The sequence below is a fragment of the Canis lupus genome, chromosome X (genome assembly GCF_003254725.2).
Source record: "Canis lupus dingo isolate Sandy chromosome X, ASM325472v2, whole genome shotgun sequence".
NCBI classification, from domain to species: domain Eukaryota; kingdom Metazoa; phylum Chordata; class Mammalia; order Carnivora; family Canidae; genus Canis; species Canis lupus.
This window is the reverse complement of record NC_064281.1, coordinates 122,457,835-122,485,079: the sequence shown is the minus strand read 5'-3', so window position 1 is coordinate 122,485,079 and position 27,245 is coordinate 122,457,835. Positions and strand designations below refer to the sequence as shown.

Genomic DNA, 27,245 nt, shown 5'->3' with positions numbered 1-27,245 from the left:
AAGCGGGTGCAAATCCCGGCTCTGCCCTTTGCCTTCTGGCCGACCTTGGGTCAGTCACCTGAGCCGTCTGAACCTCAGCTTCCTCGTCTGTGAAACGGGGGCAACACTGCACCTGCTCCACGAGGGGTGAGCGGCCGCGCGTGGCCGGCTCAGCAGCGCCGCTCCCAGCTGCCGGCCGGCCTCCCTGGACCTCGGGGTCCCGGCCTGGAGACAGGATGACAACCTCCGTCACAGGGACACGCGCAGGTGCGACCATGTGGCGGAGAAAGACAGGCCCTTTCCGGCTGTGCTCCCGGGCACATTCCTTGAGCTCTGGGCACTTTGGTCTCCTCACCTGTCACATGGGCTACTGAGCGACCGAGGTCCCCGACTGCTGTGCTCGGTAAATGACTTGAACCATGCTCCGAACCACAGATGGCGACGGCTCAAGAAATGTGATTGAGGGCAGCCCGGGGGGCCCAGCGGTTCAGCGGCGCCTTCAGCTCGGGCATGATCCTGGGGACCCGGGATCGAGTCCTGTGTGGGCTCCCTGCATGGAGCCTGCTTCTCCCTCTGCCTGGGTCTCTGCCCCCCCCCCCCGTGTCTCTCATGAATAAATAAATAAAATCTGTAAAAAAAAAAAAAAAGAAAAGAAATGTGACTGAGCGTCATCATAGGAAGGAGTGCTCGGCTAATCAGGGGGGCTGAAGCCATCATATGCGTTTAGGGGGTGCGAGCTCAGGGCTCCGCGTTTCCTCCCTCCTGTCATTGCTGTCCCAGCCATCAGCCTCCCACCCGACCCTGGATTCCCGAAAGGAGTAAAGGAGCTGTGGGGTCGGGGGTGGAGGGGGAGGCCGGGATCTCTGTGGGGTGAGCGGGAGGCAGAGGAGGCCAGAGCGGAGAGAGGCTAGGCCTCTCAGAGGTGGGATCAGAGCAGGCGGGGAGCAGCTAGCAGCTCAGGGCCCGTGGAAGATGCTCCCCTCCCGCGCCCAGGGGGGCCCTCTGAGCGATCCCCGCTGGCCTCCGGCGCCCCAGCGTCTGCCCTGCTCCTGAAAGGGCTGCGCCCCGGGCACAGGCGCGCTGCCAGCACTCCCACGCTGGGTGTACTGGAACCAAAGGGGGTGGGGGTGGGGAGGCACTGGCAGCCCTGGGGGCGGGGCAGGGCTCCCTTGGCTTGTCCTGCTCCCCAGCCCTCCATCCTCACTCAGGAGCCTGGACCCCTCAGCGAGGCTCCTAAAGGCCCCTTGGAACTTCGCCTCCAGACCCCACTGAGGGTCCCCTTCCAGGGGAAAGGGAAGCTGGCGCCTGGGCCAGCGGGAGGGAGGTCCAGGCCAGGATGCCCGGGGCCCTCCCACCTGGGCCTCCTGCGGGCTCGGAGGGTCTCAGAGGCTGAGTGGAAGGCCCCGGAATGCTTCACTGGGCAACAGGCATGCTCATAAAAATACCGTGGCCACCAGGGCTGCAATCTGCCATCTGGGCCCTAGGCCTTCCTTGCCCTGCGGCCGGCTCGGCTCAGTCCGGAATAGCTGCGCCCTCCGCCTCCCGACGGAGGTCACGGCCGGGGTGGGGGTGGGGGAGGGGCGGGGGCTTGGGGGGCGCTCTGGGGAGGAGCTCCTTCCAGGCTCCCAGTGCCAGGCTGCCGGGGGCAGCGGGGCCTCCGGGAAAGGTCGAGATGGGGCCAACCCCCGCGACAAAGAAAGAAAACGCGGGCCGGGGAAGCTGGCAGGGAGCTGGAGGGGGATCTAGGAATGGAGAGTGGCAGCTCGAGGGGCTCCCTTCCCGGGACCTCCCCGCCCCCGGCTCCGGGCCCCCTGCGCCCCCGGAGCGTCGTTAGGGTGGGCTGAACTCGAGGCCCGCGCGCCCTACCGGACCGGGTGGCCAGGATGGGAGGGATTCGGGGAGACACCCCGGGGACTCGGGAATCTTGTCCCTGGGTGAGGGGGCGCGCAAACACCCCGCGACAGGGCGCGGCCGGGGACTGCGTTGCGTGGAGGCGCCCACCGCTCGCCACCGCCCTCGAGGGCCGGGGGAGGCCCGGGGATGTCTCCCCACCGCCCAGCCCCGCGCCCCGGGGGCACCCCAGGCCCGCGATTGCTGCCCCGAGCCAAGACTGCGGCGCGGGCGCTCCCGGGCCGGGGACTCCGGGGCCGCGGGCGCAGGTCCGGGGGGACCTGGCGGCGGGGGTCGCACCGAGCTCCCGCGGGGGGCCACAGGCGAGTCCCGGGCCGCGCGCGGCTCAGCAGCCGGGGTCCGCAGCCGGGGTCCGCGGGGACGAGGGGCGAGGGCGCGGCGGGGCGGGGCGGGCGGCGGGGGAGGTGATCTCACTCCCTCCTCCCCCGCCTCCCCTGCGCTCCCCTCCCCCTCCCCGGCGCGCACGCCCGCCCCGCCCCGCCGCCGCTGCCGCCGCAGCATCGGCATCGCAGACGCGCTCGGGCAGCGGGTCCGAGGCCGGCGTGCGCGGAGGCTGGGCGGGCGGCCCGAGCGGCAGCCGCAGCGCAGGTAAGCGGGCCAGGCCTGCCCTCGCGCCCCGGCTGCGGCTGCGGCTGCGACGCCCCCGGCCCCCCGCTCGGCCCTGCCCGGGCGGCTGCCCGCACTTGCGGGCGGGGTGGCCGGAGCCCCACCCAGGCCGGGCACCGGGCTCCGGGCCCCGCGCACGGGAGCCGGGCGGGGGAAGGAGACCGGGGGCCGGAGCCCGACAGGTGAGGGGTACCTGGGCGACGCCCAGAAGGCCGACCGGGAGAGGGACGCCACGCGGGGAGCCAGGCAGGGCCTGTGCGGGCAGGTGGGGGCTGAAGTTGGCACGTCCCTGCGGGTGTGCGCGGGGGTGAGGAAGGGAGCGCGGTGGGGACCGGTGACCCCCCATCGGCCGCCGCGGGGTGTGGCCCTGGGCGTGGCTGCCCCTCTCCCCCAGCCCGGGGCTCCGTTGGGCTGAGGATCCGGCCGCCGGCGTCGTGGGGGTGGCCGGGCCGCCCCTGCCGTGGGGGAGGGGTGGGGACGGGGCTGGGCGCTGCCCGGCCCTCCGCCCCAAGGCAGGGTGGAGGGGGTAGGGGGGCTTTGTTCTCCTCCTCCTCCGTTCCAAACCCCGGCCCGGACTCCCCGGGGCTCCCCCGCACGCCTGCTCCGGGACCGGGGTCCCCTGCGGAGGCGCAGGGTGTGTCTGGAGCCTTAATTCCTGATAGGCTCTCGTGGCCAAGAAAGGGTGCGCTGCGTGAGGTCAGCCTGGGCGCCCGTGGGTGTGCGGCAGTGCACTGGGGTGCAGAAGGTGGGTCGCTGGAGGCGAGGCAGGGAGGGTCTCAGTGGCTCCGGGCCAGGCTGCGGGAGGCGAGCTGCCCAGGGCGCTGTCCCTGCCCGCCGCCTCCTTCCCCGAGCCGGTCCCCGAGCCGGTCCCCGAGCCGGTCCCCCAGCCGGTCCCGAGCGTAACCGCCGGGAGGGGCCTGTAATTCTGCTTTCCCCCTCCTCAGGGCAGACTTTTGGGATCTCTTGCTTGGCAAGGGTTGCACAGAGCACCTAGTACAACCTGCTGCCCCCTACAGGGATCTGGAGCCCCGCTCATCCCTGCCGGTCTTAGGAGGCAGCCCCGGGGCCATCTGCCAGCCCCGAGGAGTTGGAGGCCTGACACTCCCTCCAAGTAGGTGCCCCGCTTCCAGTTAACTCCACCCAACGGGCAGGGGCTTCTGGGCAGCCCAGTGTCATCTCTGCTGACTCACGTGGCCCTGACAGTGAATAAGCCAGTCAGCCTTTCTTCTCATGAACGGCTGCCCAGCATCATCTTTCTTGTCCCTTGTGGGGCGACTGGGGCACAGCCCTGTCTGGGGCCTCTCACTCCTGACCAGCTCCTTGCTGCAGGTGGTGGCACTCAGTCTGGCCCAGCCTCCCTCCTGGCACCGCACCCGTGCAGCACCCACACGTGCACCCACGGGCTCCCCAGCCTTCAGGGGCTCTCGGCTAGCTGTGGCCACAAGGCAAGTTGGGGTCAGGGCTGAGACCCGGAAGGTCCTCCGGCTCCTCGTCCTTTCTCTTTGCTGCATTCTGGTCTCCCCCTTTCCCTTCATACCTGTGTCTGCGTGGTACCCTTCAAATACACGGAAAAGAACAAAAGAAATTAAGGATTGCTGGCGATCTGATCGCCGCTCAGCACAGCCAGCCTCAGTCTCCCCGGTTTGCTACCGCCCGCTCCCCAGAGGCTCCTCCCCCAGTGCCCAGCCTCCAGCCCCCCCTGCAGAGCCCCGGGTGGGTGCACAGCGCCCCGAGGCGGCCGGCTCCCCTTTCTGCACACCGATGAGCCCCTCCCTGCCCAGGAGCTCCGGCCGGCGCGGGCGGCCCTCGGCCGGGCAGCTGCTCACTGCCAAGCGCCCACTTGGGCCGGGCTCCGTGCTACCGATGGGAAAGCCGGGCACAGACCACGCCGACACCGTCTTTGTCCTCAGAGGGAGTGAATTGGTTTTCTTTTTTCCTTTGTGACTCTGAAGGGAAGAGGGAGGCAAGGAGTGACAGAGGGCCCGGTCCGAGGTCTCCTCCGGCGGGTGGGGCGTGGGCTCCTCTCCCAGTGGCCTCGTCCTGCGGCCGTGGAGGGTGGCTTCCGTGGCACGCACTTGGGCAGAACCGGCTGGGGAGCATGGACGAGGCGACCCACGTGCCATACCTGCCATTCCCCAGCCCAGTGACTTGGGCCCCCGGTCCCTTCCCTGCTTGGTCTCAGCCCTCTTGGCTGCACAGGAGGGCGCAGACTCGTCCATCTCCAGGGTTCCTTCCGAGGCAGCCTCTGTGCCACTCTAAATGGCCGCAGCTGTAAGAACGTCTCGGGGCGCTCTTGCGGCCAGCGGGGGCTGCGTGGCCTCGCCGAGAGGCCCAGCCAGGCCATGCCAGTCGTGGCCCACCGTGCCAGGCCAGCTGCCAGGAGAGCCAGGGCAAAGGTGATGGCAGCTTTTCCTGGACCCCCTTCTTGAGCAAAAGATTAAACAGTTCTGGGGCGAGGGGGATGGGTTTGTAGGGTTGTCCTGGGCTTGGCGGGGAGGCGGTAGGGGAGAATGGAGTAGAGACGGGGGTCCTGTGCAGAGGTGGGCCGAGACGGGCATCTCGGCCAGCCACCCTGCTCTGCAGGCTCCCCTCTGCAGGTGTGAGGTGGGGAGATGACAAGCCGAGTGCAGTCCCAGGGGCCCCGCCCCAGCCTGTGATTCAGACAATGGGGCACGCAGGGGGTCTGATCCTTCCCTTTAGGGTCCCAAGCAGGCGGCTGCCTTTCCCTGCCTGCTCCTCCCGCGAGCTTTGGGTCCCTGGGTGGGGCCCCCGCCGGGATGGGCCTTCAGCAGGCCCTGCCCTCCAGTCTTTCACCCTCGGGCTTGCTCCGACCCGACCCGGCCCATCCTGAACGCCTCCCTTCTGCTTCCCCTGCCCCCCCTTGCTCTCTCCGGGCCAGCCACCCAGCTCTAACGCGCTCCCCCACCAAGGTATCGCCTTTCTCCCCGCTCAGTTGAGTTTCGCCGAGGGGAGTGCACTACTTCCCTCCTCCCCTCCCCCTGCCTCTGCCTGCCCCACCCCTCCCCGCTGGTGCCCTGGGCTCTGTCTCTGTCTCTTTGCTTCCCCTTTTGTCTGTCTCCTCTCTCCACTCCTCCCCTGCCCCACTTGCAGTCGCCCTGAGCTTGGCCCCAGCTCTGAGCCTCGGCCCTGGGGAGACAGCGCTGCAGTCCCCAGCACTCCTCCAGTGGGCTCCAGGCCTTTGGGTTGGGCCCAGACCGCCTGCAGGGGCCTCATCTGACCTGGACGGTGGGCAGGAGGCGCCTGCTGGCCACCGGCCAGAGGACTGGGGGACAGGCAGTTAGCAAGGCCAGTCTGCCTTCCCCCCACATATCAACAGGATCTTTGTGGCTCCTGAAGGCTATGGTGTATTGGGGGGAGTCCCTCTGCAGGGGAAGGGTCTAGACCCCTGGCCTTTCTGGAAGCTTTCTTTGTCCAATGCCCCAGTACGCCGGGCCTCAGGAGCTTGCCTGGGCCCCTTCATGTTCTCCCCACGTCAGGAAAACTCAGAGGGAGCGCCCAGCTGCTGTCCCGCCTCTCACCAGCCCATGCCAACCTCTGGCCCTAAACCCGCCAGGGATGGCTTTGTCAGCCTTGGATTGGGTGGAGCAGGAGGGGACAGCGGCCTGGGCTTTGTGCGTTCAGCCAAGGGTGCCTTGTGAGCCTGTCCATCTTGATGTCACTCTGCCCGAGGAGCTGGACGGGAGAAGATGCGTCCCAGGAGCCCCTCCCTAGCTCGCCAGTCCAGAGCATTCGGAGCCAGGCCGATTGGGAGGGGGCAGCCAGGCTGGACGTTTGCATGGGGGTGGTGTTGGGCCCGGGTGTGTGCGTAGCTTCCAGTAGTCCTCTTTGCATGTGTGGGGATCGTATATCTGGTTGCACGTGCGCATCTGTGTGTTCGTGAGGGAGCATGGGCACACGCGTCCTTCTGGACACGAATGGGTCCCCTCAGATGCCCCATGGGCCTGTGCTGGGAAGGGGCGGGGCGGATGGCGGTGGCAGCAGAGGCTGGCATGCCTCGACGCACGACACACATGATATGGGGCTTCCCGTTGTGGAGGGGGGCGCCCTCTGACCCCTCCCCCTGCCTCCTGCGTTCATGCCTTAGGAATGCTGAGGCCCTGGAGACAACAGAGGCTTCATTGTCCACCCCAGGCTTCCTGTGCCCCCTCTGCTCTTTAGCCCTTTGGGAGCGGGGAGCCCTGAGGGGCTGGAGGGGCCTGGCAGTCTCTGAGCCATTTTTAGGCACCCCCTCCCCGCCTCCTCCCCGCTCCTCGGGCCAGGTGTCCCAGTACTGGCAGATCTGAGCAGCAGCCTGGGGCTCCTTGCCTCGCCTCTTCGCCTGGCACCTTCCCTGCACCGCTGCCCGCTCTGCTACCTTCTCGTCCCTCGGGTTCCCCAGGCCGGCCCTGCCAGCCCACAGCAGTGGCACGTACGCCAGGCCCCTAGCAGGGCCCCCAAAGCCCCCTCTAGTGGCAGGTTCACTTCTCAGGTGTGTGTGGGGGGGCTAGTCTGGTCTCGTTCTTAGCCCGCTTGCCAGAGCTGAAGGGAAGGCTTGGAGGGGGGAGCAAAGGGGGGCAGCTTTTAGGCCGCGGGCATCAGTTTCCCCAACTGCGCATGGGAACCTTGGCTGTAGCCCTGGCATTCTCGGAGTCTGGGAGGCTGGAGTCTTGGCCCCTGCTCCACTGGGCCTCAGTTTCCCCTTCTGCACGGCTGTCCCCAGGCCTAACAGGGAAAGGAATGTGCCTTCTCTTGGATGGAGTCCTTGGTGGGGGGGGGGGTCGTGTAAATCCCAGGGCCTAGCCATGGGATGGTTTCTGCTCTGTGCTGAGGCGTGATATGGGTCACATCCTACTTCCACGTGGCCTCCTCCCAAGATTTCCCTCCCTGCCCCCCGCATTTGCCTGCCATCTGCCTAGCAAATAAGCCCTTCCCTAGGGGGCAGGACGGCTTGGAGGCTCAGAGGCCATCCTCGTCCAGGCCCCCTGGGAACACAAGCAGGTACACATGTTGGGGTGCCCAGTGTCTGAGAGGTGAGCTGACCCCCCCGCCCCCGCCAGTGGTGTTTGGTGGCTCTGGGAACCTCCACCCTGTCTCGAAGCTCAGCCCTGGCGACCATGACCTTTCTCTAAGCCTCAGTTTTGTCATCTGTAAAATTGGGATCAGGATAGCACCTCCTTCCCCGGGGGGATTTGAAGGATTAATTGCGTGACGTATGTAAAAGTGCGTGGAAGAGTCCCTGGCGTGTGGTAAGTGGTATACGTGAATTTATTTAATAAAATAGGGCACCTGACTGAGACACACGTGAGGGGGTGGAGGAAACCTGTCCTGGCCGCGGCCCTGAGCCCCCCCCCCCCCACTGGAGACTGTCTCTTTTCCCTGCTCTCCCTTGAAGGGTTAACCTCTGTCCCACCCCTTCCTCATCCTTTAAGGAGAATGGTCCATTACAGGTGAGCTGCTGTTGCCTTGGAGACTGCAGCCTTGAGGGGGCTGAGGGCTCACTCTGGGGAGCGCCTTGGGGAGGGGCGAGGCAGGGGGGACCACAAGGACAAGGTGGCAATCCTTTAAGACTCCCAGGCCCCCAGGTACGTGTGGGGGCGCCCACTCAGCAGCCTCCTTTATGTATTATCTAAATAAGCCATTAGGCTGCGGCAGGCAGGCAGGCTTTCCTCTCGCTGCCAGTGGAGGGAGTTGGGCTCCATCTCCATGGAAACCCGCCAGCCACAGCCTGGGGGGGAGGGTGAGGAGGAGCCTTAAAGGAACACGGTGTACGGGGTGCAGGTGACACCCACGCCCTCTCGCACACGCCCACAGGCTCCCAGGCCCCCCGCAGCCCTGCTCAGGACCCGGCGCAGGGACCATCCCGTCCCTGCACGCAGCCGTTCCCCAGGCCCAGGCCGCGCGGACCCGGTGCGCGCTCTCGGAGCATCTCACGCACCTGGCACCCTGAGCCCCCAGCCCTGCCCCTGCTCGGGCCTCGCGGCCTGGGGACACTGCCCGTCTCAGCAGACCCTGGGCTGGAGGGCCCTCTCGCCACGTGTCCCTGGAGCAGGTGCATTTTTATCAGATGGAAGGGGCAGAGAGGACGGGACAGTCAGAGAGGACAGGAGGCCCGAGGAGAGGACTCCCCAGGGGACCCGACCGAGGGCCAGGATCCAGCCAGGGTGTGGCAAGGGGCGGAGCTCCCGTGGAGTCCGGAGCTCCGCGGCCTCCAGTGGACCGCAGTCTGCCTCGGTGCCTGCCGCGCCCTTTCTTCCTGCCTGCGCAGGGGGGCCCGGGGGAGGGGTTCCCGGCTGGACCCCCTTCTGAGCAGCCTGCCTTTGTGCGTCCCCCATGCCCAGGGTGCAGGCGTGCACGCAGTCGCCGTTGGGCCTGCGCGGGCACTCTGCCCTGGCAGAAATCTTGGAAGGACCCCACTGGGATCCTCTGAGAGCTTCTCCCTCCCCACTGCGGGGGTCCCCGCCTCCTCTGGGACTCACTCATCTTGCCCACAACCGTCTCCTAGCCCCAGTGCCACAAGTGGCCAGGGACCTGCTGCTCTGTCTGTTGTCGTGGGCTTTGTCTCTGTGGCCCTGGCTCAGCAGCATCTCTGCCATTTGTCTGTCTGTCCAGCCTGAGCTGCAAGCCCATGAAGCCCCCGTCCTCAGGCCCATCTCCCTCCTCATCCTCTGTCCCTTGCCTGGCACACCCCCCAAGGCACAGGGATGCCCAAGGAGGCAGCACTCGGGCCCATGCACATGTGCACACACACACCACTCACCCTTCTTGGTCTCTGGACCATTTCCCATCTGGGCTCTCTGCAGCCGTCTCTCACCCTTTGTACCCCCTTTTCTCCCCCCCCACCCCTTCCCCAGGGCCAGTCTCTGTTGCTGGATTTCTCCATCTTGGCTACTGTGGTGGTGGTCCAGCATCCTTTGTCTCCCATTCCCTGTCCTCCCTCCCCCAGCCCCACTTCTCAGCCTCTCCTGCTCCCTCCTGCCTCTTTCTCACCCTGTCTGTCACCCTTCAGTCTTCCCCAGCCCGGCCCCACCCCTCGCAGACACGGCCTTGGCTCCATCTGTACACCAGCTTGTGGAACACTCTCTTTGCCTCCGTGCCCCTGGAGGTGCTGATGGGGGTTGGGGGGCCTGCTGAGCTGACAACCTGAGCTGCTTGCTCCGTAATTGCCTGAGGAATGATGAGAGATCAGAGATCCAGCAGCAGTGGGAGTGGAGGAGGCAACCCCCTCCCAGCTGTCAGGGGCCTCAACCTTCTGGCTCCCGCCTGTCTGTGTGCCCGGGCCAGTGGCAAGCCGGATGGCAAATGCCAGGAGACTGTGGCGCGTTGGGACAGGGCGGAGCATGGGGACCAGGGGCTCCGAAGTATTGTATTGATCCTGCATATGCACCCACAGTATGTATGCCGAGCCCCATTCTGGGAGCCTGGATTTTGAGGACAAAGAGGAGCCACAGTGATCGTCATTCCTGCGAAGGGAACACTCAGGTCTCCTCCAAGCAGGAAGGCCCTTCTTTGAGCTTCCCTTCCCTGGTTTCTCTCCCCTCCCCCTCCTCAGACTAGAGTGCTCAGAGCTCCCAAGGTTGTTGTTTGATCGCCTGCCCTCTGATCTGAGTCTCCTACTGTTTCCTACAGGCCTTGAAGTGGAGGCCAAGGCTGCCTGGGGCCCACCCTGCTTGTACTGGCTTTGTGGGGGAAGGTGGGGGCAGAACAGGTCTGCTGTTGCTCCACCCTTCTGGGCCCCAGCTCAGTTCTTGCAAGTTGGGAATTGGCCATGTGTTCACCACTCCCTGCCCTCCCAAGTCATTCTCTTGGCCTTCAGCCCATCGATGTTGGCCTATCCTGGTGCTTCTCCTCCTGGCCCTCCAGCTCTGGATGTGGGAGAGCTCCAAGCTGACTGCTCTTCACCACCATCCATCTTCCCTACCTACTCCCTAGGCAGTCTGTTGAATCACTACCATTATTGGGTCACCTTACACAAGACCAATTCATGGCTCCCGGTTGCCTCCTGACCGAGTCTAGATGCCTTAGCATGGCATTCCAGGCCTGCCTACCCGCTTCTTAAGGTGTTTGCTGGGCACAATGAAGCTGTCCAATACGGTCTTGGGGAGGGCATCTGGACCCCAGCTCCAGCCTCAAGCTCTCTTGACAGACCAGAGACCAGCAACCTACTTTTACAACCCTCTTGCACTTTCTCTGTTTATCTCTTTCTCACACCACTTCCTGTTTGGAGTCAGAGTCAGCTGTGTGCTTGGGAGTGTGTTTCCTCTTCTAGTCGTTGGCAGAGAAATCCCCCTTCCCTGGGCCTCCAGTCTTCGGGGCTTCTTGCATACAGGTGGATGTGGGTGTGGTGGTGTCCTTGGGCTTGGGTGGACATATCTTGCAGCTGAGCCCTGAAAACTCAGAAAAAGACCTGGGCCTGCCAGACACTTGGGAGGTTATAGAAACACTGACCCAAGCTCCCCTGATCCCCGCCCTGACCCTGGCTTGCAGCATCTGGAAGGAGAGAAGCCACAGTCACTTCTCTTGCCCCCCAGGGGCCTGAGGGACAGAGAGGTGCTTTCCTTTTTTTTTTTTTTTCTGAGAGGTGCTTTTTTTTAAGATTTTATTTATTTATTCATGAGAGAGACCGAGAGAGAGAGATTGAGAGAGGCAGAGACAGAGGCAGAGGGAGAAGCAGGCTCCATGCAAGGAGCCTGATGCAGGACTTGATCCCGGGTCTCCAGGATCACGCCCTGGGCTGAAGGTGGTGCTAAACCTCTTGAGCCACCCGGGCTGCCCCTGAGAGGTGTTTTCCTACTTCTCTTTGTCCTGTCAGTTCTTGACGTCAGGCTTCCTTCCCCCTTCTTCCATTTCCTCAAACTGCTCTGTGAAATGCCACCTTCCTGGGCTCCTTTCTTCCCTTCCTTGTCCCCACTTCCCAAGATCCCACTGCCCCCCACCAGCTTTTTAGCCCTGAAGAGCACCCAGAGATCAGTTGGCTCTGAAACCCACAGCAACGGGACCGAGAAGAGTTCGAGTTCTCTACTTACATGTGCAACCGCGCTTGTGTGCACACACAGAGATGGCAAACGTGAGGGTTCATCCCCCTACACATGACAAGACACACACATGCTCCTGTGTGCACACACAGCTATCTAGACGCATGCATTGATTCTCCCACATACCCACTCGTGAGTGCGCTACCTTTCGGAGAAGACATACACAAATGTGCTCCTGCACACACACACACACAGCTGCATAAATACACATGTGCGTATTTGGCTACGTGCCCATCCACATCCACACTCATGCAGAGTGGCCTGTGGCATGCCCGGGGGAGCTGATTGGGGCAACAAGTTGATGCTGGAGAGGCAGCTGGTGCGGAAGGCACAGACAGGAGAAAGGGAATGGAAGAGCACCTGGAGGCCTAGCCAGCACTAAGACTCTTCTAGGTTTCTCCCTCCAAAGTGCGGGGGAGGGAGAGGTGGGGGAACCGGCCAGCTGGGGGCGGGGCGGGGGGCGGGGCCAGGAGCCCGGGCTCGCCCAGATGTTAGTCACTAAAGTCGTCCGTTCTCTCCTCTCTCCTCCCCCACCTTTCCTTTCCCTCTTCCCTCTTCCAGCGCCCCCACCCCCGGTTCCCGCCCCAAGCCGCCCACCGGCCCCCTTCTCTCCGGCCGGAGCCTGAGCCGAGCCCGGCCGGCTGTGCCGTGCCGAGCCGCCGGCGCCGCCGGGAAGATGGCCGTGTCGCTGCGGTACTTGTGGCCTCTCCTTCTCTGCAGCCCCTGCCTGCTCATCCAGATCCCCGACGAATGTGAGTAGCTCGAGGGAGCCTTCACACCTCCCTTCGCCGCCGCGCCGGCCTCCTCGTTATCATCTGCCTCCTCGCCTCTGCTGGCTCCCACTTTCCTGGGCACGGACTGGGCGCACGGTCCCCGGCCCCGGAGAGGGGGGCGGCGGGCGCGCGGCGCGTCAGCACCACGGACAGGGGACGGGCGGTTTCAGGACCACGGACAGCGGGCTCGGCGCGCCCGGGCCCGCCCTCCCCCACCTGGCGCCGGGGTGGGGGCGGCCGGAGGTGGGGGGCGGCCCGGGTCCCCGCTGGCTTGTGAAAGGCCTGCATTCAAGTTTCGCCCTCCTGACGCGGGTAATCCCGTCTCGGGCCTTCGGTAGCCCTGTCTGTGAACGGAGATGGGACAAAACTCCTTACAAAGGCCCAGCCACTTTCTGGATCCTTAGGATTCTGTGGGGCCGAGGGGTGGGACTGCTGGAACCCTTCATTTGTGGAGTGTGTACGTGGGTAAGTGTGTGGAGGTTGCGGAGTATGGCTGGAGGCTTGTGACAAAACATGAATGTTTGCGTGTGCTTGTGAGTCGCACAGGCTGTGTATTTTGTGTGTGTGGCCGGGGGTGGTTGTGATTGACTAAATGTGGATTTTCTTGAGTGTGACTTCGATTTTCTATATGCGTAAGTTTGTGAGTCGCTATAACTGTTACTTATTGTACCTACTGGTCAGGTGTGTGAAGGTCTGCAGGTATTTGTTAGCATTTGATCATAGTGGCTGCATGTGACTTGGGGCCATGTGTGAGTACCCGTTTGTGTGTGGGGTGTGTGTTACTGTGATGATGTTTATCCTGAGCCTGCTCCTTGGTAGTTCGAGTCCTTTCTCCCTCACCTTGCCACCTTTGTCTCTTGAGTCTGGACCTGGAGCAGGCCAGTGTCACCGAGAGATGAGCTGGGGGCTGGCAGTGGGGAGGACTGTCTGTGCCACGAATGGGACAGGGGCCGAGGGAGGTGGGCTTGGAAGGTGCCTGGCTTTGGAGGAAGGCAGCCGAGGGTGTGGAGGAGGTGGAGAGGGAGCGACGGGACAAAGAGTGGGGATGTCCCCTTCCATACGCACATGGAGATCCACGAAGTCATGCCTATGCAGACTCCCGTTACAGATGCACGCAGATGCACGTGTGGGTAGACACAGACAAGCCACCTGTATCCAACCAGGCACAGATGTACAGAAGGAGCAGAGACCCTCAGAGGATGCATAGGCGGCACACACACACACACACACACACACACACAGTCACACACAGGCGAGGGGTTTAGACACAAAGGAGCAGAGCCATCCACACAGACGGAGGCAGGTGTGCAATACTGAATGCAAGCACACGCGCACATAGCCTTCAGATATACTGTGGCAAGACACACCCATGTACAAACACGCTGGGAGGCAAACATACCGCATGCAGTACACCCAGGAGCATTCACTTGCCTGCCTGGAGTCACACTTTTGCACACTCACACACATGTACTCGTCCTCCTTCCCCTCTGTCTCCTCTTGGTTGCTTCTCAGGCCTGACCCTGGGCACCAGTCTGGCCTGCCCTGCTACCTCGCCGCAGGCTGGGCCATCTGGCCCCGTGTGTCTGCGTGTGCAGGGCAGGGAGGATTTGGAGAAAGGAGTGAGGAGAGAGAAGGAGGCTGCCCTGGGCACTGGCTGGCGCTTGTGACTGACCCCAGTGCAATATGATGGGTGGCCTGGTGCCTCCCTGTTGGAATCTGTCCTCCAGCTAGAGCTGTCTCCCTCCCTGCCCCTCCAGGCCCCTTTGTCTCTTTTCCTGCTTCCTCCACCCAGGCGATTTCCCCCATCCCGTTCCCCATCCCAGTCACTATCTCTTGCTCTTGGGCTGCCTGCACTGGCCCCTCCCCAGTTCAGGGCTCCCGCTGCAGTGTCCCCAGGAAGCCGCCCCCTCTCTCCTGGGGGCCCTTAGTGGAGGTCACTCTGCAGAGACAAAGCGCACGAGTGCCTCCCCGCCTCCTCTCCCGTCCTCACAGCCGCCCCGGGCCCCGGCCGAGTCCTGGGGCAGGGAGGCAGCAGCTCTGGCCTCCGCTCCGGGGAGCTCGGTGGCAGGCAGGCGGGGAGGAAGGAAGGGGAGAAAGGGGGCTGGCGTCAGCCCTGCGGGCGACGGAAAGTCGGAGGCAGCCGGGCCTTTGGGAGGCTTCGGGGGGAGGGGCCGCCGGCTCGGAGGGCTGGGCCTGGGTAATTGAAAACACTGAGCTGTGCTAATTGGATTAGGAGGGAAGTGGGCTGCAGCAGGGGAGGGTGCCCTGCATGCTGGGCTGCCTGCCCCCCCACAAGCACCCTAGGTGGAAGGGGGGTCAGTTCCGAAGGCCTTGCGGGGTGGGGTGTGGGGGGGATTCAAGGGCCGGTCCAAAGGGCAGCCTCATTAGAGGCACAGGTGTCTCCAGTCTTGGCTCCCTGTGGGCATTACCCACCGGGAGACCAGCCATCAGGCTGCGGCCCGTCCTCTGGGCCTCCGCCCGCCACAGCTCCAGCCTGGCATGGAGCCCCCACGTTGGGAGGGGTCCCTCCCTCCCCGTCCGCAGGGGGCCTGCGGGGGGGCTCAGGCCCCCTGGGGCCTAGTGTCAGCATTTCTCTCCGCTCTCTCCCTTGCTGCCTGGATTTCTTAGATGAAGGATACCAAGGTAAGTTGGGGCCGGGTGGGTGGGAGTGCTTCCCAGCAGGCCAGGGAAAGAGGGGTGCAGCGGGCCCCCTCTCCCCGTAAGCCCTGTGCCCTGCGCGGGTCGCCCGTCGTTTCTGGCTCTTGGCTCCCTGTCGGGCTCCCTGACCCGTGGGCCATCTTTGCTCTGTCTCCGCCCTGGCCGGGGTTTTCTTGCTCCCTCTCCTGTCCTCTGCTCCCCTCTCTCCCTGTGACTCCCCGCTTTCTGTCTCTGGCTTCGTCTCTCTCTCAGGTGTCTCTCCTTGTACTTCTTGCTCCTGGTTCTCCCTGTTGCATCTCTCTCTACCTGTGCACCGTGTCCCCATCTCTCCCTCTGTTCGAGGCCCAGCCTGGTTCTTCGCACACACACACCCCCTTAGCCTCGGGGCCTCTAGGGGTTTCAAGCCCTGCTTCCCTCGCGGTGGGACAGGGGTCGCGGCCGTGAAGCCAGCCAGACACCATCCTTACCACGTGTCTGCCTATCCTGTCCCCAGTGATGGAGCCACCTGTCATCACGGAACAGTCCCCACGGCGCCTGGTCGTCTTCCCCACAGATGACATCAGCCTCAAGTGTGAGGCCAGTGGCAAACCGGAAGTGCAGTGAGTGACCTTCACCTCCCGAGCCCCGGCGTTGGCTGCTGAGCTCGGCTTCTAGTGCTCACGCCCCCCAGGGCCACCAACTTCTGCGCCCAGGCGTCCCCCAGCCCCGCGCTCTCGCTCATCACCCTTGGTCCTTGCCCTGGCCTGTTCCAGCCCCGTCCTGGGGTCCAGCGCCTTGGGCCTCTGAGCCCTTTTCTGCCCGCAGGTTCCGCTGGACTCGGGATGGCGTCCACTTCAAACCCAAGGAAGAGCTGGGTGTGACCGTGCACCAGGCGCCACATTCTGGCTCCTTCACCATCACGGGCAACAACAGCAACTTTGCCCAGAGGTTCCAGGGCACCTACCGCTGCTTTGCCAGCAATAAGCTGGGCACGGCCATGTCCCATGAGATCCAGCTCATGGCCGAGGGTGCGAGGCGCTGCAGGGGCCTGGGAGGGCCCGGGGCACATGAGAGGGTCCCCGACAGGTCTCAGGGAGCCCTGCACCCCCAGCTGGTGGCTGAGTGTGGGGGGGGAGACCGGGTGCCCTGCCAGCCCAGCCACCTTCCTCCTTTGCTCCCCAGCGGTGGCCCCCTCCCGTGCTTTGTCCCTTTCTCCACTGTCTTCCCGGTCACCTCTAGCTCCCCTTCTGTCGCTGCTTCTTCCTCTGGCCTTTGCCCCGTCTTGGCCTCGGGGCCTGCCTCGTCCCTCCCTGTGTCTGTCTGAGTCACCGCCTGGGCTTGGCCTCCCATCCCCTCTGCGCCTCTGCAGTCCTCCGGTCATGTCCACCTCCCCCATCACTCCGTGGCCTCTTTCCTCCGCTCTCCCTCCTCCCTGCTGCCCCGTCTCCACCTCCAGCCTGGCCCTCCTTCTCCCTCCTCGCGCTCTGCAGCTCTGTCTTTATCTGCGCCGCGCTCTCCCTGGGGTTTTCCCTCTGCATCCCATCCTCCCTGAGCTTTCTGCCTCCCGAGCATGCTCCTCTCTCCTCTCCACCCCTCTGGTTACCTTGGGAACTGTTGCCATGGTTTCCGTGTCAGGATGATGGAAGGGTCTGTGACTCCCACATCCTTCCCCGGCTCCCCTCCCCCATCACCGCACCACAGCCTCCCCACCCCCCGCCCATGCTAGGCCTCTGGGTGGGAGCTGAGAATTGTGAAGGGTTAACCCTTCGCAGCCATCTGGTCCCCTGCCCAGCCTCCGCTCTGCACGCAGCCGGCCTCAGCCTCGAGCCCAGAAGGCCCCCCCAGAGCGGCTGCCTCCCGATGCGGGGACTCCCTCAGCGGCTCTCCCTCCGCCTCTCCCCGGGCCCCGCCCCGCCCCGCCCCGGAGGAGAGTTGGGACCCAGTGCCAGCTTCCCTGTCCCTTCTAGGTGCCCCCAAGTGGCCGAAAGAGATGGTGAAACCCGTGGAGGTGGAGGAAGGGGAGTCGGTCATTTTGCCTTGCCACCCGCCACCCAGCGCCGAGCCGCTGCGCATCTACTGGATGAATAGCAGTGGGTGCCCGCCAGGGGCCGCCGACGGGGCGGAGGTGTCAGGGGGTAGACCTTCCCGGATGGGGCCTGACCCTCGCCTTCTTGCCCCCCGCCCGCCCCACAGAGATCTTGCACATCAAACAGGATGAGCGGGTGACAATGGGCCAGAACGGCAATCTCTACTTCGCCAACGTGCTCACCTCGGACAACCACTCAGACTACATCTGCCATGCCCACTTTCCTGGCACCCGGACCATCATCCAGAAGGAACCCATTGACCTCCGGGTCAAGGCCAGTGAGTCCCAAAGACTCATGCACCTCCCCCCCTTCTCTCTGACCCTCAGGCACTGTCCACCCCAAAGATCAAATGACCTCAGTCTTCCTCCCAGGCCAGATGGGGCCCTCCCTTGAGCAGAGGAGGGGACACGGGCCCCAGGGCCTCCCAGGGGAGTCCCCTGCTTGGTAACTTCGACCGTGAGAGAGCATGGGCCACGCCACCCACTCCCTTTCTCCCCGCAGCCAACAGCATGATCGACAGGAAGCCTCGCCTGCTCTTCCCCACCAACTCCAGCAGCCACCTGGTAGCCCTGCAGGGGCAGCCACTGGTCCTGGAGTGCATCGCCGAGGGCTTGTGAGTCGGGGTGCCCCGGGTGGGGGGGGCAGACCCTGGGGCCGGTGTCGCAGCACCGGGCTGAGCAGCCTTGTGCTCTCCCGCCTGGCCTTCCTCCACGTCGGCCCCCCGCAGCCCCACACCCAGCATCAAGTGGCTGCGCCCCAGTGGCCCCATGCCAGCCGACCGAGTCACCTACCAGAACCACAACAAGACCCTGCAGCTGCTGAACGTGGCAGAGGAGGACGACGGCGAGTACCGGTGCCTGGCCGAGAACTCGCTGGGCAGCGACCGGCACACCTACTACGTCACGGTGGAGGGTACGCTGCCTCCGCTGGGTGGCACGGGCTCCCGGAGTGGCCTCGGGGGAGAGCCGTCCGCGACGCCCACTGTCCCGGGGCTGGGTGGGCGCAGGGGCTGGGGCTGGGGGAGCGCTGGCTCAGGGCAGCGCTCCTGCCCCCCGCAGCTGCCCCCTACTGGCTGCACAAGCCCCAGAGCCACCTGTACGGCCCCGGAGAGACTGCCCGCCTGGACTGCCAAGTGCAGGGGAGGCCCCAACCCGAGGTCACCTGGAGGATCAACGGGATTCCTGTGGAGGGTGAGTGCGGCCCCAGGCAGGGGCAGGGACCACGGGAGCCCCGGGAGGGGGGCACGGCGAGGAGGGGCCTCAGCTGCCTCACTGCTCTGCCCTGTGCCGCCCCCCACCCCGGCCACCCGCTGCCCCCGCAGAGCTGGCCAAGGACCAGAAGTACCGGATCCAGCGTGGGGCCCTGATCCTGAGCAACGTGCAGCCCAGCGACACGATGGTGACGCAGTGCGAGGCTCGCAACAGGCACGGGCTCCTGCTGGCCAATGCCTACATCTATGTCGTTCGTGAGTAACCCGTCTGTCTGTCTGTCCGTCCTGCAGCCCACCCGGCGAGGCCACCGGACTGACTCAGCCCGCGGCTGCTTTGTCTACCGTGGCTGCCTCTCGCCACGCCGGGGCCCTTCGCCCCAAATCTCGCCCGCCTTCCTCAGCGGTGCCGGGTGGGGGGTGGGGGGTGCACACCATTTACAGATGAAAAGGTGGCTTCGGAGAGTGCTCTGGCCACCACATGGCCGAGTGGAGGCTCACCCTGGCCCGGATGTGCCGAGGCCGGCCTGGTGGCTCCTCTCCCGGAGATGGGCCAGGAGGGCCTTCAGGAACAGGTGGACGGTCACTGGGGCGTCAAGTAATCGGGAAAACCTGGGTGCTTGGGGTGGGAGGCGTATCTGAGGCATGTCGGAGGGCAGAGGGAAGCCAGACGGGCAGGGCTCTTGGGGACCCGAGGATGCCCAGAGCCCGCCTGGGAGAGGCTGCCCTGAGCCCTGCGCCTGGCCTGAGTCCTGCCCTGTCCTCTGTAACTGCTTCTCCCCCAGAGCTTCCGGCCAAGATCCTGACCCCTGACAACGAGACGTACATGGCGGTCGAGGGCAGCACGGCCTATCTTCTGTGCAAGGCCTTTGGAGCTCCTGTGCCCAGTGTCCAGTGGTGAGTGACCCCTCCCCGAAGGGGCACCTCCAAGCCATCCGGCCTCCCGGGGAGCTGGGGGGTGAGGCGACCAGCCGGATGGGGTCTGAGCCCGGCCTGCCCTGCCCACACTAGGCTCGACAAGGAAGGGAAGACCGTGCTACAGGATGAACGCTTCTTCCCCTACACCAACGGGACCCTGGGCATCCGGGACCTCCAGGCCAATGACACTGGCCACTACTTCTGCCAGGCTGCCAACGACCAGAACAACGTGACCATTGTGGCTAACCTGCAGGTCAAAGGTCAGGTGATACCCCCCGCCATGTGATCGGCAACACCTCCGGGAGGGAGGGTTAAGGCCTCTGGAGGACACAGGAGTGACCCTCCCTTTCCATCATTGTCCTCAGATGCCACTCAGATCACACAGGGGCCACAGAGTGCAATCGAGAAAAAAGGCTCAAAAGTGACTTTCACGTGCCAGGCCTCCTTTGACCCTTCCTTGCAGCACAGCATCACCTGGCGAGGGGACGGTCGAAACCTCCAGGAGTTTGGGGACAGTGACAAGTGCGGGCCTGGTAGAAGGGGGCAGAGTGGGGAAAGCGGGATGTCCAAGCCTCCTGGCCTCATCCATGGGGGAGCACCCCTGCTTTGAGCAGGGATGGTCTGGCAAGAGAGGGAGGGGAGGGGAGGGGTGGGCAGCAGAACAAACGGGCAAGCATGCCCCCCCCGGCAGGTACTTCATAGAGGACGGGCGCCTGGTCATCCACAGCGTGGACTACAGTGACCAGGGCAACTACAGCTGTGTGGCCGGCACCGAGCTGGACATGGTGGAGGGCAGGGCGGAGCTGCTGGTGGTGGGTGAGTCCCGGGACCAGTGGCACGGGGGGCACGGGGTCCTCTCGAGCTGGGGAGTGGGGTGCTCAGCCGGCGTGTGGGCCGGGGAACCCACCCTCCGTGACCCTCAGGGAGCCCCGGGCCGGTGCCTCACCTGGAGCTGTCCGATCGCCACCTGCTGAAGCAGAGCCAGGTGCGCCTGTCCTGGAGACCCGCCGAGGACCACAACGCCCCCATCGAGAGTAAGAGGCCCCCCACCTCCCTACGGCCGCCCCTGCTAGCCTTCCTCCTCCTGGGGCCTCCCTCCTCCCACGACCGCGGCCCGGGACTGGCCACCTCACTGGGGCAAACGCCTGTGTTTGGGGCGCGCAGTTCCTCGCGGGACTCTGGGAATGCCTTCCGCGGGGAGAGCCGGACTCATACCCCCATCGAGCCCTCCCCCACGTGCCACCCGCCCAATCGCCGGTTCCCTTCTTGGCAGAGTATGACATTGAATTTGAAGACAAGGAGATGGCGCCTGAGAAATGGTACAGTTTGGGCAAGGTGCCCGGGAACCAGACCTCCACCACCCTCAAGCTGTCGCCCTACATCCACTACACCTTTAGAGTGACGGCCATCAACAAATACGGCCCCGGGGAGCCCAGCCCAGCCTCTGAGACTGTGGTCACACCCGAGGCAGGTGAGCCACGTGGGGCACAAGGGGAAGAGATGACTGAGCCCCTCTGCTTCTAGGCTCCCAGCGGGAGCTGGGAGGCAGGGTTCCCCCAGAGCTGCTGGCCCTTGACTTCCAGGCCATTCCTTCCTCCGTCCTTGGCCTTCACAGCCTCGGCAGGAGCCCACAGCTTTGATGTGTTAACACATTACTTTCCAGCCCCAGAGAAGAACCCTGTGGACGTGAAGGGGGAAGGGAACGAGACCAGCAACATGGTCATCACTTGGAAGGTGAGGGGCCCTGGGCCGAGCATGCCCCGGGACATCAGGCCAGGATCCAGGCGTTGGCCGCTCCCCGCGGCTGTGCTGGCGACCAGAGGATGACAGGACATGAGGCTGGGCTCGGGAGCGGGCCAGAGAGGGGGTGCTCCTGGCCAACCAGTTCTTCTTCCGCCCACCCCCCTCTAGCCGCTTAGGTGGATGGACTGGAATGCCCCCCAGGTTCAGTACCGCGTCCAATGGCGCCCTCAGGGGACACGGGGTGCCTGGCAGGAACAGATCGTGAGCGACCCCCTCCTGGTCGTGTCCAACACCTCCACCTTCGTGCCTTATGAGATCAAAGTCCAGGCCGTCAACAGCCAGGGCAAGGGCCCTGAGCCCCAGATTACCATCGGCTACTCTGGGGAAGATTGTGAGTATTGGGGTGGCCCACGGCCCTCCCTCCGCGCCGGGGCTCTTGGTAGAGCACTTCCCAGGAGTCAGGACAGTTTCTTCTATAACCAAGTGCCCTCGTGAAAGTACAGAGGTTAAGCGTTGACACCCCGTGGTTATGTAGCGGGCAGCCGATGTGCCAACCGCGTCAGTGGGGATCCAGCCCGGGATCCCCCCTCAAGTCTGGTCGTCCGGCTCCTTTCCTTTCCTTGCATCTGGAACACTACCCCATACTAATTTTGATCGCCTGGCCGAGATGCTTTCTCCCTTGCAACCAATAAACCGTCTGCGAGGAGAGACCCTGACCCCATGCACATGCCCTGCTCATCAAACTGCCTGCCCCACACACGGCATCCAAATCCATCTTCCTCCTGCGGGAGGGTTGTGGGCTGGCCTCCGGCTGCCGCAGGCCGACGTCCATGTCACCGGCTGTTTCCAGACCCGCAGGCAAGCCCTGAGATGGAAGGCATCAAGATCCTCAATTCGAGCGCCGTGCTGGTCCGGTGGTGGCCTGTGGACCCAGCCCAGGTCAAGGGCCACCTCCGAGGATACAACGTAAGGAAGCGTTCAAGGCGTGGCGGTGGGGGATCCCCAGGGTGAGGTGTGAGGCCGCCAGGAGTAGCAGGATCTGGGGTGGGCCTGTGCCGCCTGTGAAGTGCTCTCCCAGGAGTCCTCAGGGTGTGAGGAAGGGGTCCCCACGGAGGGCAATGTGAGGCCCGCACCGAGGTGAGCGGTGCCGGATGCCTTCCGCCCCTGTGGAGTCTCCTGTCCCCCACCCCCCGCAGGTGACGTACTGGTGGGAGGGCAGTCAGAGGAGGCACAGCAAAAGGCATGTCCACAGAGGCCACGTGGTGGTGGCCGCCAACACCACCAGCGCCGTCCTGGGGGGCCTGAGGCCCTACAGCTCCTACCGTCTGGAGTTGAGGGCCTTCAATGGCCGAGGACTGGGGCCCGCCAGCGAGATGACCTTCAGCACCCCGGAGGGAGGTGAGCCCTGGGCCCCCCGCCCCTGCGCCCGCCCTCCCCCACCGCAGGGCAGGCCCGGGCAAGGCCCCCACCCGTGTCTGTGCCCCACAGTGCCGGGCCACCCTGAGGCGCTGCACCTGGAGTGCCAGTCGGATACCAGCCTGCTGCTGCACTGGCAGCCCCCGCTCAGCCACAACGGCGTGCTCACCGGCTACGTGCTCTCCTACCACCCCCGTACGTGGGTCGCGGCCCCGACTCGAGCCCCCGCTGGCCTGACGGGTGCAGGGGAGCTGGGCGGGTGCGCAGAGCCCGAAGGCCCACTCCCCGCATCTCCCCGCAGTGGACGACGGGGACAAGGAGCAGCTGTCCTTCGACCTTCCGGACCCCGAGCTGCGGACACACAACCTGACCAATCTGAGCCCCCACCTGCGCTACCGCTTCCAGCTGCAGGCCACCACCAAGGAGGGCCCCGGGGAGGCCATCGTGCGCGAGGGAGGCACCATGGCCTTGTCCGGTGAGCCGCAGGGCCCGCGGCGGGGGGTGGGGGGGTGGCCCCGCGCGGCCTCGGGGTCCCACAACCTCTTCTCGCTCCCCAGGGACCCCGGATTTTGGCAACATCTCGGCCATGGCTGGCGAGAACTACAGCGTGGTCTCCTGGGTCCCCAAGGAGGGCCAGTGCAACTTCGGCTTCCAGATCTGGTTCAAAGCCCTGGGGGGTGAGCTCGCAGGGCCCCGGGGGGGGGGCCGGGGTGCTGCACGGCCGGCCTGCTTACCCCTGCCGCCCGCGCCCCCGCAGACGAGAAGATGGGCCCTCACCTGCCGCCGCAGTACGTCAGCTACAACCAGAGCTCCTACACGCAGTGGGACCTGCAGCCCGACACCGACTATGAGATCCACCTGCTCAAGGAGCGGGTGCTGCTGAAGATGGCCGTGAAGACCAACGGCACCGGTGAGGCTCCGGCGGCGCGGGCGGGACGGGCGCTGGGCCCCAGGCCGGAGCAGCCGGGCCTAAGTGGCCCCTAGCGGATCCTTCCGTTCGAACTGCTTCCGGAGTAGTCATCTTCGCCAAAGGTCCTGCCCCCCGCCACCCAGAGGGTCCCCCCAGGTGTCCCTTTCGTTGTTTTTTTTTTAAGATTTTATTTATTTATTCATGAGACAGAGAGAGAAGCAGGCAGAGACCCAGGCAGAGGGAGAAGCAGGCCCCATGCAGGGAGCCCGATGTGGGACTCGATCCCGGGTCCCCAGGATCACACCCTGGGCCGAAGGTGGAGCTAAACCCCTGAGCCCCCCAGGGACCCCCCAGGTGTCCCTTTCAAGCCTGCTTCAGCCCCAGGTCATCGCGGCCCCCCCCCGGCCCCGGGCTGGCTGCGGGCTGGCCCTCCCCGCCCTGCCAGTCCCCAGGGCCAGAGGCCTGAGAGCGCGTGTGTCCCGGGCCCCGCTCAGGGCCTTGCTCCCCGACCTCCCGCAGGCCGCGTGAGGCTCCCGCCCGCCGGCTTCGCCACGGAGGGCTGGTTCATCGGCTTCATCAGCGCCATCATTCTCTTGCTGCTCATCCTGCTCATCCTCTGCTTTATCAAGCGCAGCAAAGGGGGCAAATACTCAGGTAAGCCCTGGCCTGGGGCTCGGGCGAGGGGGGTGGAGCTACAAGCCCTCCTGGGTCCCCCCACCTCTGGCAGGGTGGCGCGGGCGTGTGGGGGCGGGCGGGGGCCCGACGGGGCTTCTGAGCCGGGCAGCGGCAGGTGGCACCGAGGCCCGCGCCGGGTGAGTGCTGTGCCTTGAAGGCTTCCGGGGCGCGGGGGCCGCTCAGAGGACAGAGGGGGCGCCTCCCCCGTGTCTCTGAGCTGGGGATGGGGCCCAGTGTCCGGAGTCAGGCGGGGGTGGGAGACAAAGCGGGGCCTTCTGTGTCTGCAGTGAAGGATAAGGAGGACACCCAGGTGGACTCCGAGGCCCGGCCGATGAAGGACGAGACCTTCGGCGAGTACAGGTGAGCTGGGGGTGAGAGCACGTGCCGCCCGGCCGCCCTGCACCCCCTCGCTTTTATGTCTGACCCTGTCTCTCTCTCTTCTTTGTGCTGCTGGGTGTTGTCAGGTCCCTGGAGAGGTAAGACCGGGGTGGTGGGAAGATCCTGTCAGAGCCTGATGGCAGGGACCCTCCTGCGGGTGCCTGGAGTGCCACTGGGCCCTGCTCACTGGAGCTCGGGGCTCCCCCAGCCTTCTGGCCTGGCAGCGCCCCGTTTCAGGGAGAAGCCAGCATGCTCCACCTGGTCCCCACACTGACACCCCATTTCTGGGCCTGCCTGTCACCTTCCCAGCTCCACCCCTCTGCGGGCTGGGCAAGGGGTGACAGCTGGACCGGGGCCCCTGTCTGGCTCACCTACAGGCTGAGCACCCACTTGCTTCCTCACGGCCCCCGGGATCCTGGGGTGCGTGTCAAGGGGGGAACTGGTTCCCCAGTGCGTTCAGAGCGAATGAAAGGCAGGTGGAACCCGGGGCCCCGGCCTCCTCCCTCCAGCCGGCACACGCCAGCTCCCGCCGGGCTCCACCGGGCAGCCTCCCACTCCCTCCTGCCCTCTGCCCCCGCAGTGACAACGAGGAGAAGGCCTTTGGCAGCAGCCAGCCGTCCCTCAATGGGGACATCAAGCCCCTGGGCAGTGACGACAGCCTGGCCGACTACGGGGGCAGCGTGGACGTGCAGTTCAACGAGGACGGCTCCTTCATCGGCCAGTACAGCGGCAAGAAGGAGAAGGAGGCAGCAGGCGGCAACGACAGCTCAGGGGCCGCCTCCCCCATCAACCCTGCCGGGGCCCTAGAGTAGCGGCTCCAGGCAAGGCCAGGCAGGGCCAAGGCCAGGGCCAGGCTACGGAGGGTCCGAGGCCGAGACCTCCAAGCCCAGCACCTGCGCTCACCTTGGGACTGAGGCTCCGTCCATTCTCTGTACCAGGCCCGGGCCCCGGCCTCCGGCCCTGGGCCTGGGGAAGGCTTGAAGTTGGGGGCAGAGGAGAGGAACTCGCTGCCTCCAAACCCCTTCTGACTCCCTGGTCCCCACTTTATTGCCAAAACCCAGCTGCACCCCTTCTTGGGCACGCACTGCTTTGTTCCAGCTTGGGGGCCGATCGCCCACACAGGAGCCTTCGGGGGCCGCCTCGTCAGCCTTTGAGCCGCGGTTGGGCCGAGAGGACGTAGGGGTGGCCGCTCCGCGGACGGCCCGGCCGGGACTGGGGACGGGACTGGGCGCCCCACCATCTGCTCCAGCCAGGTCGGGAGCTGGGCGAGCTGGCCGCGGCTGCAGAGGAGGCCATCTGGAGAGCCCAGGGTCCCCACCTGCCGGTGCCACGGTCGCCGGCACCTTGCCCCCCTGCGTCCCACCCCGCGGCCGGCTTCCAGGAGCTCCATACACACGCTGCCTTCGGTGCCCACCAGACAACATCCAAGTGGCCTCCGGCACCGCCAGGGGGTGGGGGACAGGCACATCTCCCCGCTGCCCCGGCCACCGCCCGCAGCCCAGGACCCTCCAGCCGCCCCCCCGCCGGCCCGAGTAGTGCCCTCCCTCGCCCCCCTGCCCCTCAACCTCGGGAATGTAAATACACCGTGACTTTGAAAGTGTGTGCTCTTGCCTTTCCCCATATGCCGCTAGTGTGTAGGCAGATGTCTGAGTCTCTAGGTGGTTTCTAGGTTTTATAGCAATTAGCTTTGATGATCCCATCCTAGGAAAAATAAAAACAGACGCGGAAAAAAAAAAAAAAAGAAAAAGGAAGAAGGAAAGATTGGTCTCCCAGCTCCGCTGCGCTCCTGCCTGGCAGCCAAGGTCTCCCTGTTTGCCTTTGCTTGGTCTGTTGATGAGCCCTTTACAAAAAACAAAAACAAAAAAAAAAAACAAAAGAAATATATATATATGTACATAAATATCAGAATTATGACAGGCAAATAAAAACCTGCGAATGAAGAGGAACTGTGGTCGTTTTACTGAGCACCATCTCCCGGGCCGGGTCTCCCACCGGTGGGTGCCGGAGCCAAGGAGGGCAGCCCAAGACCCATTCGTGGCCTCTACCCTGGCCTCCGGGTCACCCGTGGGCGCGCCCTGCCGTGGGGCAGATGCAGGAGCCTCTCTTCCCTGTGTAATAGGATGGAGCCTACCTGTGCCTGGCTGCCTGCTTCAGCGCCCCCCCAGTGGAGCCGTCCTTCCTGGGGTGCCCGTCTCCTATGCCAGTAAAACACATTTTTTAAATGATTTTATTTATTTATTCATGAGAGAGAGAGAGAGGCAGAGACACAGGCAGAGGGAGAAGCAGGCTCCCTGCGGGGAGCCCAATGTGGGACTCGATCCTGAGAGTCCTAGAGCCAAAGGCAGAGGCCCAACCGCTGAGCCACCCAGGCGTCCCCTAAAACACACTTTAAATGAATGACCACCTTGGGGATCCCTGGGTTGTTCAGCGGATTAGCACCTGCCTTTGGCCCAGGGCATGATCCTGGAGTCCCGGGATCGAGTCCTGCATCGGGCTCCCTGCATGGAGCCTGCACCTGCCTGTGTCTCTGTCTCTGTCTCTATCTCTGTCTCTATCTCTGTCTCTCTGTCTATCATGAATGAATAAATAAAATCTTTAAAAATAGGGGATCCCTGGGTGGCGCAGCGGTTTGGCGCCTGCCTTTGGCCCAGGGCGTGATCCTGGAGACCCGGGATCGAATCCCACATCGGGCTCCCAGTGCATGGAGCCTGCTTCTCCCTCTGCCTGTGTCTCTGCCTCTCTCTCTCTCTCTCCCTCTGTGACTATCATAAATAAATTAAAAAAAAATTTTTTTAAATCTTTAAAAATAAAAATAAAAAAATAAATGGATGACCACCTTAGTTGGACCCACAGGGCTGGGCGGCCCGCCTCGGGGATTCCCGAGCCCACCTGCGCCCCGGCTCTCCAAGGTGAGATCCTGTGCAGTCTGTGCTTCGTCTCTAACTGAGCACGGAAAGCATGAGAAGAGCATTT

General features: G+C 64.6%; 1 protein-coding gene across 1 annotated transcript; it reads left to right on the top strand.

Moving 5' to 3' along the window:
• The first annotated feature begins 2,363 nt into the window (after positions 1–2,363).
• L1CAM (L1 cell adhesion molecule) lies at positions 2,364–26,212 on the top strand. Its single transcript, XM_025460602.3, has 27 exons — positions 2,364–2,478; positions 12,090–12,280; positions 15,453–15,558; positions 15,764–15,966; positions 16,906–17,028; positions 17,132–17,302; positions 17,527–17,638; positions 17,753–17,937; positions 18,084–18,215; positions 18,347–18,490; positions 19,018–19,129; positions 19,244–19,410; positions 19,516–19,672; positions 19,842–19,966; positions 20,074–20,184; positions 20,424–20,621; positions 20,814–20,884; positions 21,062–21,284; positions 21,744–21,859; positions 22,090–22,291; positions 22,382–22,504; positions 22,611–22,784; positions 22,867–22,986; positions 23,067–23,219; positions 23,739–23,873; positions 24,182–24,254; positions 24,853–26,212. Exons 2-27 carry the CDS (start codon positions 12,205–12,207, stop codon positions 25,082–25,084), a joined length of 3,744 nt encoding a protein of 1,247 aa, XP_025316387.1. The 5' UTR covers positions 2,364–2,478; positions 12,090–12,204; the 3' UTR covers positions 25,085–26,212.
• Positions 26,213–27,245: the final 1,033 nt, after the last annotated feature.

Excerpts from the sequence above, each read along its gene's own strand:
- L1CAM (XM_025460602.3), top strand. The coding sequence starts at position 12,205 with ATGGCCGTGTCGCTGCGGTACTTGTGGCCTCTCCTTCTCTGCAGCCCC. Across the intron at positions 15,559-15,763 it reads AGTGGCAAACCGGAAGTGCA|GTTCCGCTGGACTCGGGATG; the intron begins GTGAGTGACCTT and ends TTCTGCCCGCAG. Across the intron at positions 19,411-19,515 it reads GGCTAACCTGCAGGTCAAAG|ATGCCACTCAGATCACACAG; the intron begins GTCAGGTGATAC and ends CATTGTCCTCAG.